This window comes from Pteronotus mesoamericanus, unplaced genomic scaffold (assembly GCF_021234165.1).
Source record: "Pteronotus mesoamericanus isolate MK-2021 breed Mesoamerican mustached bat unplaced genomic scaffold, CSHL_Meso_final contig_557, whole genome shotgun sequence".
Taxonomy (NCBI): domain Eukaryota; kingdom Metazoa; phylum Chordata; class Mammalia; order Chiroptera; family Mormoopidae; genus Pteronotus; species Pteronotus mesoamericanus.
In genome coordinates, this window is record NW_026555200.1 from 442,806 (window position 1) to 467,541 (window position 24,736).

General features: G+C 54.3%; 1 protein-coding gene across 1 annotated transcript in view; it reads right to left on the reverse strand.

Annotated features, from left to right (window-relative positions):
- Nucleotides 1-24,736, reverse strand: part of IGSF21 (immunoglobin superfamily member 21) — a 227,955-nt gene that overhangs the window by 64,927 nt on the left and 138,292 nt on the right. The window contains exon 3 of the mRNA XM_054579614.1: nucleotides 12,966-13,087. Within this exon, the coding sequence (XP_054435589.1) occupies nucleotides 12,966-13,087 (122 nt within the window). The remainder of the gene's footprint in view (nucleotides 1-12,965; nucleotides 13,088-24,736) is intronic.

Below are 24,736 nucleotides of genomic sequence, written 5' to 3' on the forward strand. Positions count from 1 at the left end.
GTTTAAGTCCCAGGGCTTGGCCACTTAGCAGCTGTGCAACCTTGGCCAAGTCACTTAACCTCTCTGAGCTTCACTTTTCACCTGCCAATGGGGATAGTAATAGCACCTGCCCGGGGCGGATTTATGAGTTCATGAGTGGGAAGTGCTTACAGCAGGGCATGGCACGTAGTAAGAGCTTGATAAACACTGGCGTTAGCATTATTATGAGTCCTCGGCTCTCAGGGCTCTGACTATATCATCACTCTCGTGGGGAAGCAAAGGTCCAGGGAAGTTAAATTAAAGTGCTCGAAAGCCCCTGGCAGGGCTGGCGAGCTGGGGGGAGAGTTATGACTTGCTTTAGTCCCATGGTCCCCACAAAATACTCAACATGCCCAGGAACATTAACCTAGCAGGGGGAAAAAAAATAAAAGACACAACTGAACAAATGCCCTGTCAAGGAAGGAAATATGTAATCAATTAACTGAGCCTCCCCAAACCTTTCCAAATAATAATTAGGAGTGCCAGCCCCGCTCACGAGGAAATTGCCACAGCAAGGGCAAGCCACTCCCCCGAGAATGCAAGCGGAGGTACTCAGAACTGCCTGGCAGGCAGTTCCCAGCTTGTCTCGGAACTCTGGGCATCTGTCTCTAGGCCCCAGCTCGGGGTGCACATGGAGGGAGCCCGGTACCCTCTGCCTGGCCCCTTTGATAGTGCGGCGAGGAAGGGGCAGATAGGGTTAGAGCTGGGAGGGCTGTCCATCACCCGGTGCCCCCTCCCATTAGTGCATTGGATAAAAGGGAAACTGAGGCTCAGGGAAGTGGGTATCTGGCCACGTCACACTGCAGACTTGGGACTAGACTCTAGTCCTGAAATCCTAGGGCTCTGGGCTGGTACTGGGCAGCGGTCTAATAGCCTGGCCCTCTAATCAGGGGTTCACTTATCCCTTGTGTAGAGGTGCCTCGTATCGTTCTGGAGGCTGGGGGAACAGAAAAGAACCAGAGGGACCAAGTCCTCATCCTCAGGGTTGCATTTGAGAAGAATAAAGGGAAAAAAATACGCAAGTGAGAGAGTCCTACTGGACAGTAATAAATGCTGTAACAAGCAAATGGGTGCAAGGAGACGTGAGCGCCTGGGCTGGGTGTGGAGACTCCTCCAGAGGAAGGGTGAGGGAGGCCTCTGTGGGGATGACATTTGATCGGAGACATGGGATGGAAGAGTGTACCTAGCAGAGGAAAAGCATGAGCAAATGTCCTGAGGCCGGAACAAGCTTGACGACAAAATCAGGGTGAGCAGAGGATGGTGGGGTGCAGGGTGGAGTGGAGGTTGAGATTTCATGGGACTGTGCAGGCCTGGCAGGAAATGAAGGTTTTCTGGAAAAGGAGCTAAGAAGCCCTTGGGGGACTTCCAGCAGCAGGTGCCACCATGTAATTTTACTTGAGAAGGCTCCCCCTGGCTGCTGGGTGTAGGAGGAACCCAGGCATCTGGGGACCTGGTGTGCAGAGAAGGGAACTAAGCTGTGGGGAGCTGGGAAGGAAGAGGTAGCCCTTGCTGAACATCAGGAAGCCCGGGGCCTGACTTCTCCATCGCTACCGAGCTGTATGACCTGGAGCAAGTCACTCAGCTTCCCTAGTTGCCTCTGCCTTTTTGTAACATGAAAAAGACCTCCCTGTCCTGCAGCCTGTGTGGTGTTCCTTCTCAGTGCTGTCCGTGTTGTTTGCAAATAGAGGTGACAAATGCCTATCTTCTACAAAAAGCCAATGGCCCACTGACCTTTTCTGCCTTATCTCTATCAATGGCAAGTTTTAGGTGACTCCTTTTCCTTGATTAAGCTGTGCAACAGCCTGGTGGTTCAGCTGGGAGCTCCTCTTTTATTCATTCATTCATTCATTCATTCATTCATTCACCATGCATCCATCCATCCACTGTTGAGAGCCCACTGTGTGCTCAGCAGGGCACTCACATCTCCTGCCCTCTTGCAGGTGCGTTTTCCCAGGACCCTTAGGCCCACTAGAGTACCCCTCCACCCCACCCACACACACCATTCTCCATCAACCCTACCCAGTCTTCGCCTCCCCACACAATTTCCTTCCAAGGCGAAGAAGCTTCTCCCAGAACCTGGGAACTTTATTAGGCCGCAATAATATAGTAAAGAGAAGATTTGAATCACCCAGAGCAAATTCTAATGTGAAGAAATACCACAGCCACAAATACTTTGTTCTGAACTGTTTACTAAATTAAGTCTTTCCCAGACATTTTTAGCCTTCATTTTTTTTAATACCAGCAATAAAGTAGTTGTGTAATTAGTAATAAAGCTGACAGCCAGCTACTGATTTTTTACTTAGAAGGGAAAAGATAATGTGTGTGCGTGTGTGTGAGTGGATAATTTCTAACAGTGGTTTTCTGGCTGCGGACATATAAATTATTTTCCATCTCAGTAACTCTCTCCCCAGAACTGTGGCTGGGGCAAGGGGAGGGAGCTCCGTTGAGTTCTGCAGAGTGGAAATGGTCCCGCCTACAAGTCACACGTTGACTTGCTGTGTGACCTTAGGGAAGCCCTCCACAGTCTCTGGGCCTTGGTTTCCCCACCTGAAAACCAAGAGGAATGGCCTTAGTGAGGCCTGAAAGCTGCTGGCTGCCCTGTCCCAAGTCTGGGAAGGGACAGTGACTTTACATGGCATCTGTGTGCTGGTGGCTCTCGCCTTTGTATCTGTGATCACAACCTCCCCCTCACCCTGTGTTTCCATTGACCTACTCGTCGTCTTTGCTCTGGTGTCTAACAGACATGCAAACAGAGCTGGTCCAAACAGAACTTGAGAATTCTGCACCTCCCTCCCCCGTCCAACCCCGCCAGCCCTAGCTGGTCCTCATTGGCCTCCCTGTCTCAGGAAGAAGCTCCCCTCCACCTAAATGCTATGACCCTGGCCTTAGAGGTCAACCTGTCTCTTTCTGAGGTTCCCCCCATTTCCAGTCCATCCGTGAGTCCTGCCAGCTCTGCTCCCAAAGTGTCCCATCACGATTCTCCACGCTGACCCGAGCCAGCCCATCACCGCCTCCCCTCCCTGGCCTCCCTGCCTCCACCTTACATCCTCCGCAGTGGCTCCAGTGGATCTATTAACAACATACAAATAGAAACGAAGTCAACTTTGGTGACTCCTCACTGTTCCTAGAATACAATTCAAGTTTTCTTTAACAACCCAGAATGTCCCACAACAGTGGTTCTCACACTGGCCTGCCAGACTTTGAAAAACTGATGCTTGCGCCCACCCTACCCCCTACCCCCTCCACCGGCAAAGTGCTGCTAAACCGCCTGGGGCTTGGCGGGGACAAGGGGAGTTTGTAAAGCCCCCTGGGGATTCCTGTGTCGACCCCCAACAGCAGCACGGGCCTTGACTGGGAGAGGATCAGAAATGCAGGAGCTCAGGTCCCAGCCAGACTCCCTGAGTGGGAATCTGTATTCTGATGAGGTTCAAGAGGCCTGTTCCATGACAGCCGGCCTGTGCGACTCCTCCCTTGCTCCCCCCCCACTGCCTCCAGGGCCCATCTATTCCCCAGACCCTCTGGGCTTTTTCCTGCTCTTGGTTGACCCATTGGGCTAGGTTGCCCCCACCTCAGGCCATTGCTGTCTCCTCTTCCAGAATGCTCATTCCCTGGTCTTTGTGTGACTGCTCCCTCTCACCATTGCGCTGCAGAGCCCACCCCCCGCCCCCCCGACTCTCCCTGGGGTGCTGGCATTTCCCCAGGAAAGTCACCTCCGTGGAGGCAGGGATCTTACCCCCCCTTGTGTACCCCTGTGTCTTGATGTCTACAATGAACAAAGAAACGTTTTTCAAATGGCCAATGAGTAATTAGGGCAAGCCCGCCCTTGACGGAGCTGAAACATGTCATGGTCCGTGGGGCGCGTATCAGAACTACCTCCCCCCACCCTACCAGGTTGCAGCCTGGACTTGCAATTCGGTGGGGTGATTCTGGGTGAGGACGCTGTCTCCAGAAGGCCCTGGCTAAACAGCAAACTGCTATGCAGAGAAGAAAATGGGTGACCCCCAGAGACCCCCTCCCCCCATTTCTATCAGCTCAGGGGCTCAGATCCGTCACTGGGAAGGGCCCCAGGGGAAGGGAGTTCCTGCCTGATAGCGAACATCTCTCAGCTCTTGGGCTAGTCACTTTCCCCTCTGGGCTGAGCTGGAGCCCCACAACTAGGGTCTGAGATCTGTACTTCATAAAATTGTCATTAGGGCTTAAGCAAATGATGGATGGGAAAGAGTTTTGCTGAACGTTTGAAATAATAATTCCACATTTGGATAACCTGTCAGCTCATTAATTTAACAAATCTCTCCTGAGACTCTTACTGGGCACTGAGGCCCTAGAGATAAAGAAAGGAGAGTCCCTACTCTTGAGGAACAAGACCCATCCTTGGTGAAGACAGGGTGGGGCACAGGTAAGGGACCCCCCCCTTATTGCAATACCCCAGTGCTTCACCAGAGGGCAGCAGACAGCTTTGCAAACACTTCCTTCCCCAGGGGAGCAAGGTTAGTGAGAAAGGGTGCATTTTGGGAGTCCTAGGGGCCTCCTTGTGGGCCAGAGGGCAAACAGAGAATGGAGAGAGTGGGAGGAGGGGGCTGTTTGGTGACAGCTGTGGACCCAACAGAGTACATCTCAGTCCCCTGCATCAAAGGTCTCCACTAACTCAAGACCCAACCACGGAGAAGTGCCCCTACCCGCGTCCCCCGCCATATAGAACAGGGACCTGTTTGATGCTACTGGGGCCTCTGGGGCCTCGAGACCCAGGGTCCATGCTGGGCCATAGAGGGGCTCCAAGCCAAGGGATGCAAGAATGTTCAGGGAGAAGAAAATGCCCAGGTGGGAAGTGTGAGATCGAGAAGGGGAGAAATAAAGGCAAGAAGAATGTGGCCCTAAGAAAGGAAAACCACAGAAGCAGAGGAAAAGAGAAAAGGCAAGAAACAAAAGGATAAGAGGCTTGACCTTTACTGGTGGGTGGGGAGGGGACTCGGGAGGAAGGAAGGCAGTGCCCATCCCTCGGGAACGTGCTGAGGGGCAGCCTGTGTGAATGATGCTGAGCCCTGCCCGCCTGGGTGCTCGTGGCCTCGGTGGGGACAGCATTCCCGTGAGCGGGTCATTGCATCCACACAAGCGGAGCCGAGGCACAACGCAGAGTGTTCCTGGGGCAGGATTGATGGGGGGGGGGCACTTGGGGAGGGTTGTGCTGTGGGGCATTTGAACTGGGCCCAAAAAGGCAGAGGAGGACAGGCAACCACTGGGGAAGGTGAGAAGTGGGGAGCTGAGAAGTGAACAAGAGGAGGAGGGGCAGGGAGAGGGAGAAGGCTGCAGAATGTGGGGGGAAGGAGGCGGAGGCCTTCCCGCTCCTGGGGAGATAGGCAGGGCAGCAGAAGACAGTGAGGTTAACTGGTTTCTCAGCAAGTCAACCAAGTTCATGCTGCCAGCTGAGGCGGCAGAGGCCCTAGAGTCCCACTTCTGGAGCCTGGATTGGGCATCACTTGTCTCCTTGGCCAAGGCATCCAGGGGCCTGGGACTGCCAGGAGGTGGCTGTTTTTAAGGTGATGACGGACTCTGGCAGCTCCCTACCCAGAGGCACCACGCATCACAGGCCAGGGACCCTGTGTGCGGGCGTGCTCATGGGCTCATGTTGTGCATGTAGGGATGGAGATGCAAGGTCACGTGACCTCACTAGGACCCCTAACTCTCCAGGGCCTGGCACAGGTCCTGGCACAGGGTGGGCACTCAATGACTGCTGAATGGCCCTGCCCCCAGTAGTCCAGGGACCCAATATGGCTCCAACAGCCCATGGGGACAAACCCAGGCTTCACCATGTGCAAATTGTGTGACTTTGGCTCTCTGTTTTCCCGTATTATCATCTATACAACAACCCAAAACCACACAACAGGACTCGGTGAGGTTGAGCTCTACACTCCATGGGATGGTTGTGAGGGTTAAACGAGATGATAGATGGGAAAGAGTTTTGCTGACTGTTTGAAATGGTAATTCCACATTTGGATAACCTGTCAGCCTATTGATTCAACAAACTTTTACTGAGGCCCTGGGCTTCCATCCCAGGCCCTGTGCCAAGCGCAGAGGACCTCGAGATAAAGAAGGGGGGGCGGTCCCTGCCCTGACAGACAACACCTAAGGAGAAAGGCTGGTAGTCTGGGCAGAGCGTGGCCGGCAGGCGTGACACTGAGGGGGTCCAGTGACTCTGCATTCCTTAACGGGTACCCTGGGGTGGGGTGCTCAGGGTGGGGTCCAGCAAGACTCTGGCTCAGAAAGCACGGGCACACTCCGCCTTTGTGGGGAACGCCTTGGCCAGGGAGTTGCATTAGGCGCATCTGGTTCCTGGGCTGCCCTGCCTCCAGCCACGCCCTCACTTCCTGAGAAGCTCAGCCCAGGGCTGGGCACAAGTCAGCTGCATTCTTCTAATGAAAACTAGTGGGAGCTGGCGTGGGGGTGGCTCAGGCTCCAGGATTGGTCGGTACCTGTGAGGTCGCTCTGGACTGGGAGGCCACTGGCTGGTCCAGCTATTTTGTCATCTTCAACCTGAACAGGTCTGGCCCTTGGAGAGCGGTGGGGGGTGGGGGGGGGGGGGTACTTAGAACAATCGTCTGTCAGCCACCAGCTGCCAGCACACTAGGATTATCTGTGCCTTGCAGCTTCCCACTGAGTTCTTTGGCCCAAATCTGCACATCGGAGCAGATGGAAGGTGTTGTGTGAGCAGAGCTTTCCAAATTTCACTACCAACATCTTTACCTGGAAGACTTTTTCAAAGACTGATTTTCCAGGCCCTGCTCCAAATCAAACTCCATCTTGGTGGGGCCCAGAAATTGGTATTTTTAAGCCACTTCCAAGGTGATCCTAATGCAGGTGGTCTGGGGACTGGCCTGTGGGGTGGTGGCGTAGGCACCACCTTACTGCGGCTCCTTGCTCAGCAGACTAACTTGCTGAGAAGGGAGGACTGGATTGAAAATTACCCTAGTGGCTGGGAGGGGAACTGCAGTTCTTGCTCCTTAAATATCCCCCGGGGTTTGAGGCGAGGATCTGGTCCGCACGATGGGTGGAAGACCTGGGGTGTTCAATTCTGATGCGACTGAGAGATACCATCTTTTAGGAATAAAGTGCTGAAAAGGGTTCAAGGTTATCCTTACAGTCTCACTCTGGCTCCTTCGCATTCCTTGATAATTTCTGGGTTGGGGAGAGAAGAATGGGTTTACTGCGGGTCAAGGACTGGGGCACAACCTTGACAGTCAGTTCCACGTGGACAGGGCCCCCGTTCATTCTGTTGCCCATAACCCAGCACAAGCCCAGCACATAGTAGGTATTCAACGTGTGTATGCTGAGTGATCGAATGAATGGAGAAATGAATGGCAATTTTATATGCAAGCAGCATGTGTTATGTATATTTTGGAGGGAAAAAAAGAGGGGTGGTTGATGACAATATGAACAGGGAGTAGGGAGCTGTGGAATTCGGGCTTTGAAATCACTGGGATCAGACGGCATATTTCTTTGCACCAACAGTGAAGAAAGAGTTGGCCCTGCAACGCTAATGGATGAGACTCAGAAGGGACATTTAACTTTTCAAAGGGAAACAACCCTCTCAGCTCTTTGGACCAGACAGTTAATGTGTCTGTTTAAAAACCAACTACATTTTTTTTTTTTTCGTTTGAACAGATTCCAGAGGGCGTCTACTTTGAAACCTCTGTCTGCCTGCAGGTCTTCAGGCCTCCCCCTCCCCACCCCCTCGCACACGCGTGCCCTCCATCTAGAGTGTCTGCTCCCGGCTTCCCTTTGTCTAAAACCTACTTATGCTTCTAGGGCCACTTCAAATGCCACCTTCTCCATGATTTCCCCAGTCTCTCCATCTCTGACTCGTCACTGCATTATAGCGGAATCTTTCCTGTGACAGCTATCACTTTATTACTTGAATTGTTAGCTATTTATCTCCATGTTTTATCTCCCCTTTCTCTCCTTTCATCTCACAAATATTTATTGTTCCTCTCTAAATGCCAAGCCGGTTCTGGGGTTTCTCAGATGAAAAAGATATAGGGCAGCCTTTGGAGGAGCGTCTAGGTGGGTGGGAGAGGGGGCAGGCTTGGAAGCTCCACAGGGGCAGGGGCTGCATCTTCACCTCCTCGGGGTGCTGTGCCCCCAGTTCTGTGCCACGAATGCCACAAATGCTCAATACGCGCTGTTGAGTGACTACGTGAACGGCTGCATCTCAGAGTAATAAAAGAAGCGGCGTTTCTTTCCACGTCTTTGATCCTCAAGGCTCTTTTTTTCATTTCCTTGATTTCTCCCACACCTCCTTCCCCGGATCAGGATGAATTAGGAAAAGTGTAACTGCGCTCTCACATTCTCCAGGAAACCCCCAGGCTCTATGCGAGCCAACGGTTCCCCAGCTCTGTCAGCTTTAGGGGATGGCGCATGCGCACAAGTTCCCAGGCTTGGCAACCAGACCACCCTGCGAGAGCTGGCTCTCCTGCCCCCACCTGCCGGCCCAGGTGGGCTTCCAGGCCCCCGCCTCCCAGCTCCACTAAGATTTGGAAATGAAATCCTGAGACCTATGAAGAAACCTCTGTCTGCCGCCCCAGACTCCTTGGAGGAGGGCTTTGTCCTTCCTTGTCACCTCCAATCCACCCTCCACTTGGTAACCTGGGTGAACTTTACAAAACATGTATCACAGGGGCTTCCGGGGCCCTGAGAATGAATGCCGATTTACTTCCTGAACTCTGGCCACCCTGGCCCTCTGGCGCCTCCTAGATCCGGCCAGCTTTTTCTCAGGACCTTGGCACTTGCTGTGCCTTCTACCTGGAATGCCCTTCCGACCCCCAGCCCCGGCCGGCTGGCTCCTTTCTATCCTGTCGATCTCTGCTTACATGTCTCCCCTACAAGAAACCTGGTAGCCCTCCCCCTCCGTCATTCCTCACTCTCTATTACATGACCTTATTTCCTTCACCACACTCATCACCAGGTATAAATAGTTCTCTTATTATTCTAAACATATTTTTATAGTCTGTCCCTACTCACCCGCTCCATCGTAAACCTCACAAGAGCAGGTCTGGTGATGTCTTGTTCGCTATTTTATTTCCAGCACTGTCCCCTGACACATAGCAATTGCTCAATTCCCTGTGATGAATGAATGATGCAAATGCTGGAGGAGGGCTCAGGAGCCTGACTTTGCTCCTCTGTAATGCGTCCGACGCCACAGCTCCCACCACTAACTCATCTGCGCGATAAATATTTACACATCCTTCACAACGTGTTTGTGCCGTGTGTGCGTGCGTGTGTGTGTGATGGGGCTGGTGCTAGGCCAGGGACTGGGAGACAGTGATGAAGACGTCAGACCCAGTCCTTGTTCTCATGGGACTTCTGGTCTAGTTAGGAGGCAGACTATGAACACCCAGGGTCAGGGCAGTGAGTATATGAAGGGGAAATACACTGGGGTATCTGATCCAGTGTGGGCAGTCAGGGCTGGCTTCCTGGAGGAGGTGCCATTTCAGCTGAAACTGAAAGAAATGAGCAGCAAGGCCTTGGCAAAGAGAGGTGGGGAAAGTGTGCGAGGGGCAGGGCCATGCTTAACCCCTCGAGTCTAGATTTTTCTTATGGACAAATTAGAGCCAGAGAAACCTGCCCAGTGTGCCTTGTGACACCCTGAGCAGATGAAAGGGGACAAGGGACTGCAGGGGGCTTTGGGAAATGGAAGGCAGAGCGTGCAGGGGGGTGGGGGGAGAGGTGAGAGTGGCAGGGGTGGTTGAAGGCTCATGGTGATTCACCATGACCTCCAGGAAGGTCTTGGCTGCCATCTGGGGACAGGCACATTCTGCAGGAACCAGTGAATTTTGCCCACACGATCTGCCCCTCCGCGGTGTAACAGGGGAATGGAGCGGGACGCAGGGCATGAGAGGGCCGGTGAGAAGGACAGCTGGTGTGTAGGTGGCCAGCTGGTGGGACTGTCCATGCCATACTGCCCCATTTAGGCGGCCCCTGAGAGGCAGAACCTGAGACAAGGACTCTGAGTGAGTGGTGTATTGGGGAGGGCGTCCCAGGCAGCTGGGAGGGGAGGGGAGAACGAGTAGGGAGGGAAGGATGCTCTACAGGTGTGTCATGCGGGGTATTCCTTGTGGAACGGGTAGTGACATATTTATGCATGTTTTGCTTGCCTAGGTTGTTGCCTGTGTCCCTGGGCAAGTAGAGAACCCCGCTTTTCTTGTACCTCTGGGTCATGGCACCTTGCATCATGTCAGGCTCCGAGAGATGCTCAATTAAATATTAAATACCCTTTGAAGGAATAAATTACTGTCAATTTCAAGCTGGGAGTCCTGGGTTCTGAGGCTCAGAACTAGAAAGGCCTCTGGCAGATGGGGCCTCTGGGGTGCCGGGGGGGGGCAGTGACCTGCCCCAGGTGGGCGACACCTGCGCCCTCCGCTCCAGGGGCAGAAGCCCTGCCACCCCACTGGACTGCCATCCCTCCGGGAACCCCACCAGCGGGAGGAAAAGCTCTGAGAGACCCTGGGGCTCCTCTCAGCTGCCCACAAACTGCTCTCTGCCAGTTCCTGGGGATCTTCTCAGCTTCCTTCTCTCCCCCTTTCCCCAGCTGAAGAGGAAGTGGCTGAGACAGCTGTGGAGCTGGGACTCTCTCTAGTTGGTATGCATTAATTTGTAAATATCTTCATTTATATGTAAATGTGGAGTCCCACGCCCCACCGCCAGCCCTAATGGGGCCCCGCAGCCTCGCGGAGCAGCCTCTTCCAGCGCGGCTGCTCTCTCCGGGCTGGCACAATCGGATCAGATGGAGAGGGCCTGCTCCTGTCTTCCCTTCCGCCCAGGCCTCCTTGCGGCCCGCTCTCACCGCGTGCTCTCCGCCTGAGATGTCAGCCCTGGAGCCCAGGCTCAGGAAGAGGAGCACTGGCCAGGAGCCAGCACTGCTGTGTGACCTTGGGCAAGGCTCTGCCCCTCTCTGGGGGTAGCGGTAGGATAAGGTGGATCAGAGCTGACCAAGTTCATGTCGTTCCAGCAGGGGACCTTTAACCTCGCTGAACTTTGATTTCATCTGTAAAACTAGGACTGTAGAAAATAATAATAACACCTACTTGTGTTCATGAGATTATTTGTGATGATCAAAAGAGACAGAGTGCCCATAAGAAGGCTTATGAGATTCATTAAAAGGACAGGATTTTTTCCTTTATGGTGAGGGAAGAGGGATTTTTCTGGGTAATAACAGCAAAGATGCACCGCTCAGGGACAGCGGTGGCACTTTATGTGAATTAACTCAACAGATCTTGCCAGGCGGCAGTGAACTTCTTACTGTGGCCATTCCCTGCAGAGACCAGAAGCTCAGACACAAGGTCACACTAAAGCAAGGGGGTGAAGGAGCCGGGGCTTGCTCTCAGGCCACCGGACGTAAATCTTACTCCAATCCCACAAGTGTATCAGGCTGATCATTCAGGAAGCTTGCTGAGGAAACTGACCCAAAGAGAGGTAAGGCCCTTGTCCCAGGTCACTCAGCAGGAAGTGGCTGAACCAGGCTCTGAACCAGGTCTTCAGGACGCAGGGTGAGCATGGGGGGGCGGGGCTCAGGGGTGTTCTGGTGGCCTCTGGGTCTCCTTCCTGGCTTAGGAACCAGAGCCAAGGAGTCACCCTAGGGACCCTTCCTGTGGCAGGGGTGGGGTGCTGGCAATGATGGGATAGGCTGGGGCATGAGGGGCTTCTCAGAGACCCTGGTCGCCACGCAGGGCAGGGGCGGCAGTGGCGGGCTTCGGGGAGGCCTAGCGGTGGTGACTGACCGTTCGCATGATATAAATCAGCTGTGGGTCCCAGAATAGTTATTTTCTTCTCCAAAATGAATTTTTGCCTCTGTTTCATTTGATTGTCACTGGCTAGTCTTAGGCGCGCTTCAGTATTGTAAGGCGCCCCCCGTCGTCTTTGGAAGCAGGTGCAGGAGAAATCACAAATATATGAGTGAAGGCGTCTGGGAGCCACGTGCGCGGCAGAGCCCCTCACAGCCCCTTTGCACCCAGCAAGCGCTGGACTCCACCAGCAAGCGCTGGGCCTGACTCTGGGCACAAAACCCAGCAAGGAGGGGGCACCCAGAAAGGCCCTCCAGGACAGCACATCCACCTTCCGTTCTTACTAAAGTGGGCAGGGAAGGACCACCTGCCAGATCCCCTAGGCTGGGCTGCATGTGCCCTTTGAAGTCTTGTCCCATTTTCTAATTTTACTCATGGGGAAAACGAGGCCCAAAGGGCCAAGGAGCGAACCCAGGGTCATCCAGCAGCAAGCACCTGCTGTGCGTCAGGCCTCCTGCTGAGAGCTGAGGGCACCAGGCCAAGTGGAGCACCTGCTGTGTCTTCTGATGCTCACGGCCAAGGAAAGGAGAGCCGACCCAGGTGTGGAGAATGAGAACATTACCGGCACCCCGCGAAGCAGTGCCCTGCCCCAGCTCTGTCTGCAGCAGTGTCTCACCACGTGCTCAGCGCAGCCCAATCATCCTTCAGCTTCCAGCCTGCCTGCGCTTTCTGCCCGGGTACCAGGCGGAGCGGTTGGCTGTGTAGTGTGGCAAAGGGCGCACGTGGGTGTGTGTGTGAAGTTGTGCATGTTCAGCGCCTACGTGAAGCTATTCTTCATTAACATGGTGAGGTCCCCCTCTTGTGGGGTGACAGCCATAGATAGGCTTTGGGGACGATCAGTTCTGCTGAGGGGAGGGGGGCGTCTAAAGAGGGTGTCCACAGAAGGAGCTGAGTTGGATTCTGAGGGCCTGTGAGGAGTTACCCTGGTAACCAAAGGAGGACCCCTTCTTCCTTCTTCTCTGCCTCTGGGGATAGGTCCTACTTCTGCAGTGAAGTCCCCAGCTCGGCCTCCCAAGCCCATGGCAGGTGATTCTGAGACCCCTAAGCAACTCTGTGGGACAGATGCTGAAGGGCCGGAGAGGCGGCCGTCCCGGTCCCCGCCCCGCAGCCCCTCACCTCACGGTGGACTGGTACACCAGGTCCTCTCTCTTGCGGTAGTTTTCCATGTGTGAGTAGTTGGTGGAGAACATGGCATCGAAGGTGAAGATCTTCTGCTTGATGGTGCCGCCATCCATCACCTGCAACAGAGCAGAGAGGCAGCCGCAGCTGAGCGCTTCCCCCAGGCAGGGAGTGGGCTCTGGGGATGCCCGCCGGGAGAGGAAGAGGCTGGACAGCCCCGTGTCCCGCTGCCCCTGGAGAGGCCTCGGGTGCGGGATGCCACAGCTGTCACTGGAGCGCCCCCAGGTCATCCCCATTTTATGGATGTGCAAACCGAGGCTCCGAAGTGGAGCAGCTTCCTGAGGTCCCCCAGCTAAGAAGGAGCTCAGCTGGCACTCTCTGTCTCTTTCCGCTGCACCGGGGCTCCCGTGTCTGGGGCTCCCCGGGGCAGCTTGCAGAAAATGACAAGTCCAGCTTGGGGAGCTGCAGACAGGGCCAGAGACTATGAATGTATTTTGCAGAGTCAGCCTCAGAGTCCGTGCCTGAGAAGAGACAGAAAGAGGGAGGGAGGCGGGCTAGACAGAAAGACATGAAGGGGCCAGGGACAGTCACCAGAGCAAAGATCTCATGGGGAGGCAAATAAGCTACATTACAATAATTTCTGATGAATCCTGCAGGGGGTGGGCCCAGAATGGCGGGGGAGCACAGAGGAGGAGCAGCCCCCATCCTGGGGACAGAGTAGTCAGAGAAAGCTTCTTGCAGCAAGAGATGTTTGTTACCTTCTAAAGGGAAGAGTAGGAAACAGCTTTGCAAATGGCAAACATGCTTCCAGGCAGACGGGCAGCAGGGGCAAAGGCCCTGGGGCAGGAAGGAACAGTGAAGGTAGGCTGTTCAAGGTGCAGTGCAGTGAGAAGGCGGTGGGGAGTGGACTGTGTGCCCGATCACAGAGGCAAAGGAGCTCAGGGCCCGGGAAGGCCACGGGGTTGCAGGGGTTCAGATTCTCCCTCTGGCTTTAGTTTAGAGTGAGGACTGATCAAAAGGGCTCATCTGGAGGCAAGCGGCCTGGGAGGAGGCTGAGGAGAACCCAATCTACTGACGTGGGGGATGGAGAGAGGGGGGCAGGGTGGGGGACTCACTCTCCTCTGGCGGCCCTTGGGACCGGCGGGCCAGGGGGTCCTCAAGTCCCCTAGGAACACGAAGGCCCAGGGAAGTCAGGAGAACCAGGAGGTGATAATAAAGGCGAGTTGGGAGACAAAGCTGCTCAGGGGCCCAGCTGCTCACAGCTGATTAAAAGCCGGCCCCCAGTGTCCTGGGCTCCCAGCCGCCGGCTGCCCGCCTGCTTCCCCGCCGCCGGCTTCCCCAGTCTGGGCTGCCTCCTGCTAATGAAAGTGTTACTCCACAAAGCAGCAAGGTATGTGTTGTCACTGTTTCAATTATTTATCTGTTTACTCGGCTGCAGTTTTCCGCTTGTCTCAGCAACTCTATTATAGACTGAAAGCTTGCAGCCTCTCGCCACTCAGCTGGACTCCAGGCTAACAGCCTGCGACGGAGGCCTCATGCCTGGGCCTGGAGAAGTGGAATTAAGTCCATGCGGCTGTGCTGTGGAGGCGGGATGGGGATGAGGTGGGGGGCAGGGGAGGGGACTGGGAGGGCGGTAGCCAGAGATGGGCTTTCTCCAAGGAGCTGGGGTAGGGGAACGCTGAATGCGCCTGTCCCCCTCCCCCACACCTTTGCTGGGCATTGAGCTTGGATCTGTCACCTTCCTTGAGAGGACTGGCCTGGGTGCAGATGGGCTCCTCTGGGCACATCTGGACTCAAGGTGACTTGAACCACATCTATCTGGCCTAGGTGGTATTGCTGCTCATTCAGAGGACACAGAGGCCGTGCATTTATTGAGCACCCACGCATTCCAGGCACCGGCCACATCGGTGTGGATCACCCTCCTCCAGTGCAAGCTCATGAAGAATAAGGAGTCCTTGAAAGGTACCAGGGTCCCCTTGGAGCCTGGGCTGAGAAGGGTCAGAATGATGATAATGTGTTCACAAGCTCCAGGACCCTAAGGAGGATCTGCAGTGGGACTTCCCACTGCAGTTTCTCCTTACCCCTCACTAAGCCCACACCATTGCCTCTCTTCCTCATACACTTCCCCTGTGGTCCGCTTTGGGGACCTGGGGACGTTGGACTCTGCGTGTACGTGGTTGGAAAGCAGGGCACCATGTCCTCTCACCCTCTTACTTGTCTCTTCTGCAGCATGGGCACCAGCATCCCAAATAGGGGACAAGGAGAAGTGCGAGGAAAAGAAGCAAAGTACCTTTAAACCAGGGCACTTAACTAGGGGACATTTGGCAATGTCTGGAGCCGGTGTGGGTTGCCACAACTTGGGAGGATGGGTAACTGGCATCTAGCAGTAGAAGCCAGGTATACTATAACCATTATACGATGTATAGAACAACCCTCCCCCTCCCCAAAATGTTATCATTGCGAAGGCGAGAAATCTGTTTTAAGCCCATCACTTTGTGTGGACCCATGATGTCCCTGAAAAGTGAGGAGACAATAATTTCCCCATTTGGCAGGTGAAGAAACTGAGGCTTAGAGAGGCAACGTAGTTCAGCTGAGGTCCCGCCCTGGGCGCATAGCAAAGCTCTGGCTCCTAGACCAGAGTTCACATCCCAGCCACTAGGCTCCAAAAGGCTATGGAGGAACTCACTGCCCCCTGCCCCTCCTCCACTGCAGGGGCAGGCTCCTCAAAGGGGAGGACTCAGGAGCGCAGAAGGGGAGCTGTGAGGAATTTTCTCCTAAAGTCCTGATTGTGGGAAGCGTCCTGCCTGGCTGGCCCACAGCCTTGCCTCTCTTCACGTATTGGCATTTTATCTCCTCCCAACATTCGGCAGCCCTTATAGTCCCAATCTCAGATTTCCTTCCGTTTTCTTTATTATATAAAGGAGAAAGAAAATCTGTCGGTAAAACTGTCTGCTCCAATTTATTTGCTGAGACTGAGGGTTTTATTACTAGAAAAATACACCCGCACCCCACACGTACACACATACCCACACACCCCAGATAAAGCACCGGAGATTTTTCTGAGTCATAAATCCCCGTTTCTGGCTGAGGGGCAGGGAGTTTCAAGGGCGCACCTAGTTTTCCTTCCGTTTTATTTACATCTTTTTCTTCGGGGCCCTGTCTGGGCTTCACTGTCAGCTGGGGAGTAAATTGCCACTTCTGTTAAACCCGTCGCGGGGAGTGGAGACAAGCATTTGTCTCCATTCCAGCGCGAGAGCCACCATCCAAGTTTGCTGCCCTGGCTTGGACCTCTCTCAGCCTAAGGGAAGGTAGCCCTTTGGAACTCACTCCTTGTCAGTCCGGGCCAGTGGGCGTGGCTATTTGCAAGGAGATTATTCTGTAGGTCCCAGTGGTTAGAGCCCCTCAACCAGACAGAAGCTGGGTGGGAGCTGGGGGGTTATCACAGGCGGTGGGCAGCGGGCATGCGGTTAGGCTCAGAGAATGCTGGAAGACATTCTTCCCTTTAACTCTGGGAACATTTCCACAGGCCTAAGAGCTGCAAGCACAGTTCTAGGCCCCACAGGAGAGAAAGAATTTCAGACACGGTCGCAGGCCATCATGAGCTTATGTTCAGTCTGGCACAGTCTACAGGGCCCACAGTGAACCGAGACACCAGAGTCAGGAAGACAGCGGCTGCAGCAGCAGCAGGTATTTGCAAATGTTATCTGATGCCCTTGGAGGAGCCAAGAATTCCTTTGGAGGGAGAGGTGACTGCGGAAGGCTTCTACTCACAGTAACAGAATTCTGGATTTCTGTTACTAACTTTGGGCTCTTGAGCAAGTCATTTCACCTCTTCAAGTCTCAGTTTCCTCATCTTTACCATGGGGATAATGGGACCCAGCTCCTTGTGAGGATTAAATGAGATGAGAGAATCCAATGTGTGGTCCACACGCCTAATAGAGACAGCTATTTATACACATACTAACACGTTTCCGGGCCACCTCTTTTTCTGTGCTGCGTCCCACCATCCACGGTGGGGGCTGCAGGACAGAAGGTCTTTTACTCAAAAGCCAGAGGATGCAGAATATCAGCAAATGAAAGAAGTGGCCCATACCTGGGAAGGGACGCAGGTGGGAAGAGGCTGAAGCCAGTGTGGGCAGCAGAGGACTGGAGGGCTGGGGATGTTTGTGTGTGTGTGGGGGCGGGGGGCGCAGGGAAAGCAGAGGCCCAGGCACCCGCTAGCAGTCACTGTATCAGCCAGAGAGGGAGGTGGAGGGTGCTCTGAGCAAGTTCCTGGAGGCAGGCTGGTCCCAGGGGCTCCAAGACCTTCCCCCAGTGCCACAGAGGCATGTGACCCCCCCCAGATCAGGGCAGAGAGAGAAGGGCAAGCTGGTGGGGCAGCCACAGCACTATCCTGGGAAGACAAGGCCCCAGGATGTGTGGATTTCCCCTCCCCCAGGGAAGACGCACTTCCGTGTTCATCAATCAAGCGATTTTTACAGAATCAAACAGGCTCTTGAACGTGAGCTACTCCTAGAACATAAGCATTACAAGGGCAGGGTCTCCGTCTGTCCTGTTCGTTACTCTGTCCTCAGAGTTGGGCACATGGTACTCATTCGATAAATGTATGTTGAATGGATAAATGAACAAACGAATGAAATAACGAGTGGAGTTTGTGCCATGAAGGACAGGAAAAGCGCTCCTCCTGCTGTGCGGTGCAGACTTGCCCCAGGACAGCCCACTGCCCTGACACCTGACCGGGCTAGGCCTTCTTGGCAGGAGCAGCCCGGCGCCGCCAGGATGGTAGCAGGACCATCCAGGCAGTGATGCTCCAGGAGGAACCAGCGTGAACCTGAGTTGCTCTTTGTCAGCGGTCTCAGCATTGATCCATCCACTGCAGGAAAGCATCCTAATCATGCAAAGGGCGCCTCCGGACCAGAGAGAAGAGGCCGTGCATGCCATTATGCTAAAGATCCAAGTCCTAGCCACGGGCTTGACTGTGTACTCGGGTCCTCCCTCCATTACATCGTTTGGATTCCTGGCACTGCAATCCCCAGGAGCTGTGTCTCCCTGTGCCCAGCCCAGTGCCCGACAAGGGTAAATAAATGAACTGTCCTGGGAGATGCGTCATCACCCCCACGTTGCAGATAACCAAGGCCAAGAGAGAGGCAAGTGAGCTGTCCAAGGTCACATGGGCAGCAGGTGGTACAGCTGACCCCTCAGCATGGATTAGTCAGAAAGAGGGGAGTAGGGGACCCATTTTGAGGTTGCAGATGTGGGGAAAGTGCAGAAGCTTTGGGGGTCACACAGCCTTCGAGTCAAGTGCCAGCTCGGCCATATTTAGTGTAAAGCTGTGGGACCTCGAAGAGGTCTCTGGGCCTGTTTCTTCACCTGCAAAAGGGGGACCCTGACACCTTCCTGTAAGGTGCTTGTGTGAGCATTCAGCCCATAAATCAGCCTGCACACAGGCAGTGCCTAGAGGACAGCCTGGCACATGGTGACAAAAACGGTGACGGGAATGAAATAGCATTTATGGTATGTCTGCTATGGGCCAGGCATTGTTCGCAAACATTAACTTGTATAATCGTAACGGAAATGGCCGATGCATATTAGCTATTACAGCACTCCCCCCTTACCTGCAGGTTTGCTTTCCATGGTTTCAGTTATCTATGGCCAACCATGGTCTGAAAATATTAAATGGAAAATTCTAGAAATAAACAATCATAAATGTTAAATTGCACAGACGTTCTAAGCAGTGTGATGAAATCTCTCACTGTCCTGCTCTGTCCCTACTGGGACGTGAATCAGCCCTTTGTCCAGGGTATCCATATTATAGATACAGTATGACAAGATATTTTGAGAGAACATTTATTTAACTTATTACAGTATATTGTTATCATTGTTCTGTTTTATTATTTGTTATTCTCATTAGTCTCTTACTGTGCCTAATTGAGAAATTAAACTTTATCATGGGTATATGCATAGGAAAAAAACCAGTATGCCCAGGATTCAGTACTCTCCCTGGTTTCAGCCATCCACTGGGGGTCTTAGAACATATCCCTTGTGGATAAGGCTGGGGGGCGGCTACTGTGTTTATTTTCACTTAGGCCCAAAGCAGGAAGGTTGGTTCGGGTGGTCAGACTCTGATAAAGACAGCAGGTGCCTTGGAGGTGCTCAAGAATGGGGGGTTTTTCTCCTTCCCACCCTGCCCACACCTCAGCCGTGATTTCCAGGAATGATCCACTGCACTGCGTGGAAGGGACTGAGAAGGCAGAGGCCTGGGTTCTAAGTCCCATGGGCTGTCTCTGCATTGCTTCCCTCTTTGGGCCTCCATTTCTACCCTAAATGCCCACTGTGTTCTCATTCCAGAACAGCTGGCCATGGAAGCCACAGCCACTCACACACTGGTCTGGCCCATCAGGGCTCCACCACCTGCCCCCAGACCTCAAGGCTGTCAGACGCCATCCCAGAGCCCTGGCTGTCCCCAGCAGCAAAAGTGACTTCAGCCAGTCAGGGTTTATTTTCAAGTGGGGCCACCAAAACGTGGCGAACAGACAGTCCGGCTAGCAGCGTGCGAGCCCGCCAGCCGGGTATTTCATTTGAAAAACAAATAAGTCTCCAGCTCCAGCCTCCTTACCAGCAACATCCCAGGGTGCCATCATCCAGAAGAGGAAAAAAAGGAAAGAAGGGGGGAAAAAATCACCTCTCCCACTCCCCAACCTCCTTCTCTTTGTGTTCCACAAAACCAATTACAGATTGGAAATAGCTGTAATAAACTTGATATCCCACTTAGGGGCCAATTCCACTGCGGCTGGAAAGTGTAATAGTGGCAGAGAGTGAAAAGAGCTGGTGTATTTCGCTGGAGCTGTTTAAATTGCCTGCCTACATTATCCCAACTCCTCTCCAGCCGGGAAGGAATTTGCTGTCCAGGAAATGGAGCAGCTGAGGTCTCCGTGGCTGGCCAGCGAGAGGGAGGTTTTTAATGAACTGATTAGACATGGGAGAGTGGATGGCGGCTGGGCTCTGAGTCAGGCCGGCCCAGGTTCAAAGCCCAGCACAAGACAGGTCCTATGACACGGTCGCTGGGGGTAAAGGGACAGTTAATTAGAGAACACAAGCGACAGATGTTGGCTAGGAACCACAGCAAGAGTTAGGAGATTCAGTTCTTCTGTGGATGCTGCCATTTCCTGGCCCTGGGTTCTCAGGCAAGTCACCGAGGGTCTTGGTGCCTCAGTTTCCTCATCTGTAAAATGGGGGCTCTTCATTGAACCGGTGCCCCAGAACTGTGAGAAATACTAAAAGGAACAAACGTACACGAAAGCACCTTGTAAAGTGTGAATTCACTGCTCTGTTCCTAATATCGTGTGATGGAAAGCTTATCTAGAACCTTCTGCCATGCCACTGTCTCCTAGAAAGTCCCTCACTCAATCCTGTGTGCCTAGAATGGGGGCTTGCGGATAGTATGTCCTTAACGTACGATTGTGGAGTGAATAAACAAGGCAGAGAAGAAGGGAACGGGCAGAAACAGGCCTGTCTCCATCCAGCCACTCAGGCAAGATGGCGCCAGATTAACTGGGTGCTTGGTTCTGGGAGAGCAGCGTGGACACAGCCGTTGAGACAGTGAAGGGACACAGTCGCCTCACTTCATTTCTGCAGTGGGTGTTTCCTGACTCTTCTGCTAAACTCCTAGAGCCCAGTTCTGCTACGTAGGGTACTCTCAGTCCACATTTTTCTAGAGATCAACATCTTTTTTATAGGTGCAAAAATTGGGGCCAGAGAAGGGCTCCCACTTGTCCAGGCTGCTCAGCCGGTAAGTGGAGGAGCAGAGATTTGAACTTGGGTCTGATTCTGAGGTCCAGATAGGAAGCGGCTCAGGCAGAAGAGCTGGATTAAGTGTTGTGAAGGAGGCAAGGAAGGGAGTGGATATTCTGGGCTGAGGGAAATTTGGGCAGGAGCACAAGGCATGAGACCACCTGCTAAGGGAGGAGGGAGAGAGATGAAGGTGGAAAGGAAGTAGGGAATGGAGTTGCAGTCTCTCCATGGCCTGCTGGGGAGGGGAGAGGCAGCCACAGGGTTCCTGTCTTCCTTGTTGCCATGGTGACCCTGGACCACTCTTCCTCCAGACCTCATGCCCACCTGTTCTCCACCCTGGGTCTGGGAGCGGGGCCAGGGGATCAGCCACAGAGAGGGTAGGGCAGGCTCTCTGGGAGCCTGAGGAAGAAAGAGGACAGATATCCAAGGACAGAAAGGGGGGAAATCCTCAAGCCAGGTGCCACCCACCTCTCTGGGTGGCCAGATGCCATCCCTGCTCTGTCTCTCTTGTGAGTCCCACCTTCTGGCAGGGCTGGGCTCAGGGTAATTGGCTTCCCCACGTGTGTGTGGGAGATCCGGTTTTGACAGAGACAGCTGGTGTCATAAATTGCCTTGTCTCATCTGGTTACTGCGTGATGGCAGACAGCAGCTCAGGGACGGGGTTTGGGGGGGGGCTGGGGCCCAGGGGGCTGGAGAGAATGACAGGCAGGGGAGCGGCTGCTGGCTCGGCAGGTTCCACACATGCACGCCAGTGCTCCTGCAAGTGTGAGGAGGCGTGTGTGCAACTGGTGTGAGCACAGGCCCCAGCAGTGGCCGGTGTTCAGAGCGTGTGAGTGCATAGGCGTGTCAGCAGCGGTGTTTCTGTGTTTACACATCTGTGTATTTCCGGGCTGCACATGAGCATATTTGTGTACGTGTGTCAAGCAAAGCAATGGTGAGAATGCTTGGTGTTGTTTTAGACGTTTGGGGAAGAACATGAGGGTTGGGGCTGTGCCAGATATTGTGTGTGTGTGTGCGCGTGTTGAGGGTTGTGTGTCTGCATGAGTGTGTGATGCCGCACCCACAGGGCACAGACTGGGCACACCCTGTCCCTGCTCAGGCCAGGGCGATGGAGGACGTCAGCTCGGGTGCCGGTGTGCGGGTGATTTTCTGAGCAGTGCCAGGTTGTCTGGTCATCCCCAACCCCACGCACGTTCCCACTGGTCAAATGCAAAGCCACAGTCAGGGCCCAACCTCCTGAGCCCCCCAGACTCTGCCAGATACAGGCTCAGATGCTCTGGGACCTCCCTCCCCATCTCTTGTGCGTCCACCACCCCAAGAAAAAGACATGCTGCAGCGGCTACAGGCAGGAAGCGGGGAGACAGGAAGGACACGGATAGATGCTGGGCACTCACACTTCCATGCGCAGGAAAATCACCTGGGCCAGGCGGGAGTACAGTATGAAAATGTCGTTTTCCTTGGAAGCCCACCCAGAAGTTCCATTTCAGTGAGTCCTGGGAGGAGTCTCACTTCTAGATTTTGAACAAGCCCCATCGGGGAGCTGGACGCAGGGGTTGGGGACCACAATTATGAGACACGGCCCTAAACCCTCTGGACCTCCCTGCAGCCAGAGCCTCTTTGCAACTTTCTCAGCAGCCATCACCGCTGGACCCTTGGTGTCCTCGGAGGCCCAGTCTTTCAGAGCAGGAGACCCTTGACTGTCCCATCTAGACCTCTTGCTTTACAGAGGGTGAAACCAAGGCCCGAAGACAGGAGGGACATGCCCAGGGCCACACAGGAGGGAGGTGGCAGGGCCGGGAGCCAGGTGCTCAGCTCCAAAGCACCTCCTCTTCATACCACACCCTCTAGACGCCTGGAATCCAGCCCTTAGGAACCATGCTGCACTGGGCACTGGGAGGCTGAGGCACCGGGGACGCTGTTCTCCACTTGGGGCAGGGTGGCCATATCTGGCTCCCTGCTGCCTCTTCCCTGCCCCCCTGACAAGGATCCCCAGCACCAGAGATGGACTCCACCCCAAACAGAGGGCTCTTTCTCAGAGCAGCTAAAGTTGCCCCCTGTCACATTCTGGATGTGGTGAGGCTGAGCTAGAGGGAGAGGAAAGAAAGCCTTTGTCACCCATTTCCTATACCCCTGAAGGTCACTCCTCATTTCTTGCCATCAGCTTTCATTCCTCTATTCCAGGTGACCTCAGCTTCTCATTCATCCGTCCATCCGTCCATTCATTCGTGCATTCATTCATTCATTCATTCATTCATTCATTCAGTACGCCTGGGGGTCAGGCCCATGGACAAAGCCTGGCATCAGCATGATCCTGGCCCTCAAAGGAGATCGCAGAGAAGGCAGGACAGGGCGATCACAAAGGAAAACAGCAGGAACACGTGCTCACTCTGGCGTGCAGAACGGAAATGGCACGTGGCGGGGGTGGGGGGGTGGGGCGGGGGCAGTGAGTCCTGCCAGGCAGGGCTGAGCATAACAGGGCCCACTGAGCTGTGCCCTGGGGGACGGAGAAGAGCCTGCAGCAGGGGCAGGCACGGAGAGGCAGGGGGCCCTTCTGGCGTTGAGGACGGCAAGGCAAGGGGGAAGTTCGAGCGAAGAGCGATGGGCACTCAGGACGAGTTCTGTGGGATGCTGTGTGGGATGCAGGGATGCGGAGCCTGGCCATGGAAGCAGGGCCTGGTGTGAGGTCGTGCTTCGCACCGAATGGTGTCAAAGCCCCAGGTTCAGATCTAATTCAAGATTGTGGGCAAGTCACTTCACAGCTCCCTGCCTTAGTTGACCCATCTGTAAATGGAGAGAACAATAGTACCACCTCATAAGTGGCTGAAGGATGAATGTAGCTTTCCAAGTGCAGTGCTTAGAAAAGTGCCTGGGATACAGTAAACACTCTATAATTATGTGCTCTTATTATTACTTGTGAGATGCTCAGCACCGGAGATACTACATAGTAGATACTGTTATTGTTATTATTCTTCAGGAGAGAGAAGGCAGCCATAGAAGGCTTCTGGAGCAGAGGAGTGACAGCTCCCACTAAGGCCAGAAAGATGTCCCCAGCTGCCGTGTAGATAACGGCTCTACAGGCAAGCGAGTCTGGACTTGGGAAGAGGCCACAGGAATGAGAGAAGAGCCCTTTTCCCCAGCCCCATCCTCCAGAGCTTTGAATTGATTTTTGGATCCTACGAGCCTGCTGAACAGGTGGGTGGGGGCATGGCCCAGTCCTGTCTGAGTTCAGTGTCTGTGTATCTACGTGCAAGGTTCTGGCCCAAACCCCTGCCTGTGACACCCCCCATGACACCCTGCAGTGGCCACGCTCAGCGCTTGGTCCCATTGCCACCTCCTAGGCTGCCCATCAGCAAGCATACCAGTGTGGACAGCTTGTGTCCAGCAAGGGCTCATCATGGGAACAGATGCCCAGCCTGTGCCAGCCTGGCTGACCAGTGTCGTCAGGAGGGGCTGCCAGTCCATGGGGAAGGACCTCACTATGCCGATCTGCCCAGTCCTGCACACTCGGCAGGCTGTGCAGACAACTGGCCTGTGTCAGCATGACCAGCCACCAGCAGACCTATGGACGTGGCCCATCAGCAGCCTGCGCCAGCCTGCCCACCTGTGAACACTTGTAGGCTGGCATATCCTGCCCCCTGAAATTAGCACACAGCATCGCAGGCAGCCCAGCCCCGTGGAGCCTGTGTGTCTGTCCACCTGCGGCCACCCCTGGGGAGGAGCACTTTACTAAGAACCGCAGCAGCTTGCTGGGGAAAAGGAGTCCTGAGCTGAGGACCAGAAGGCCCGGGCCCCACCTCCACTCAGCCACTACCTGGCAGTGCATGCCGGGAAACCTGCATTTTCTCTCTGAGCCTCAGTTTCCTCAAATGTTACATGGGATGAGAATGGCCAACCCCTATACTGACTCCCTGCTATTCTGTGCAGCGGTGGTAGCAATCGGCACCCTCTGGGAGGCAGAATTCTGCCCTCGAGGGGTG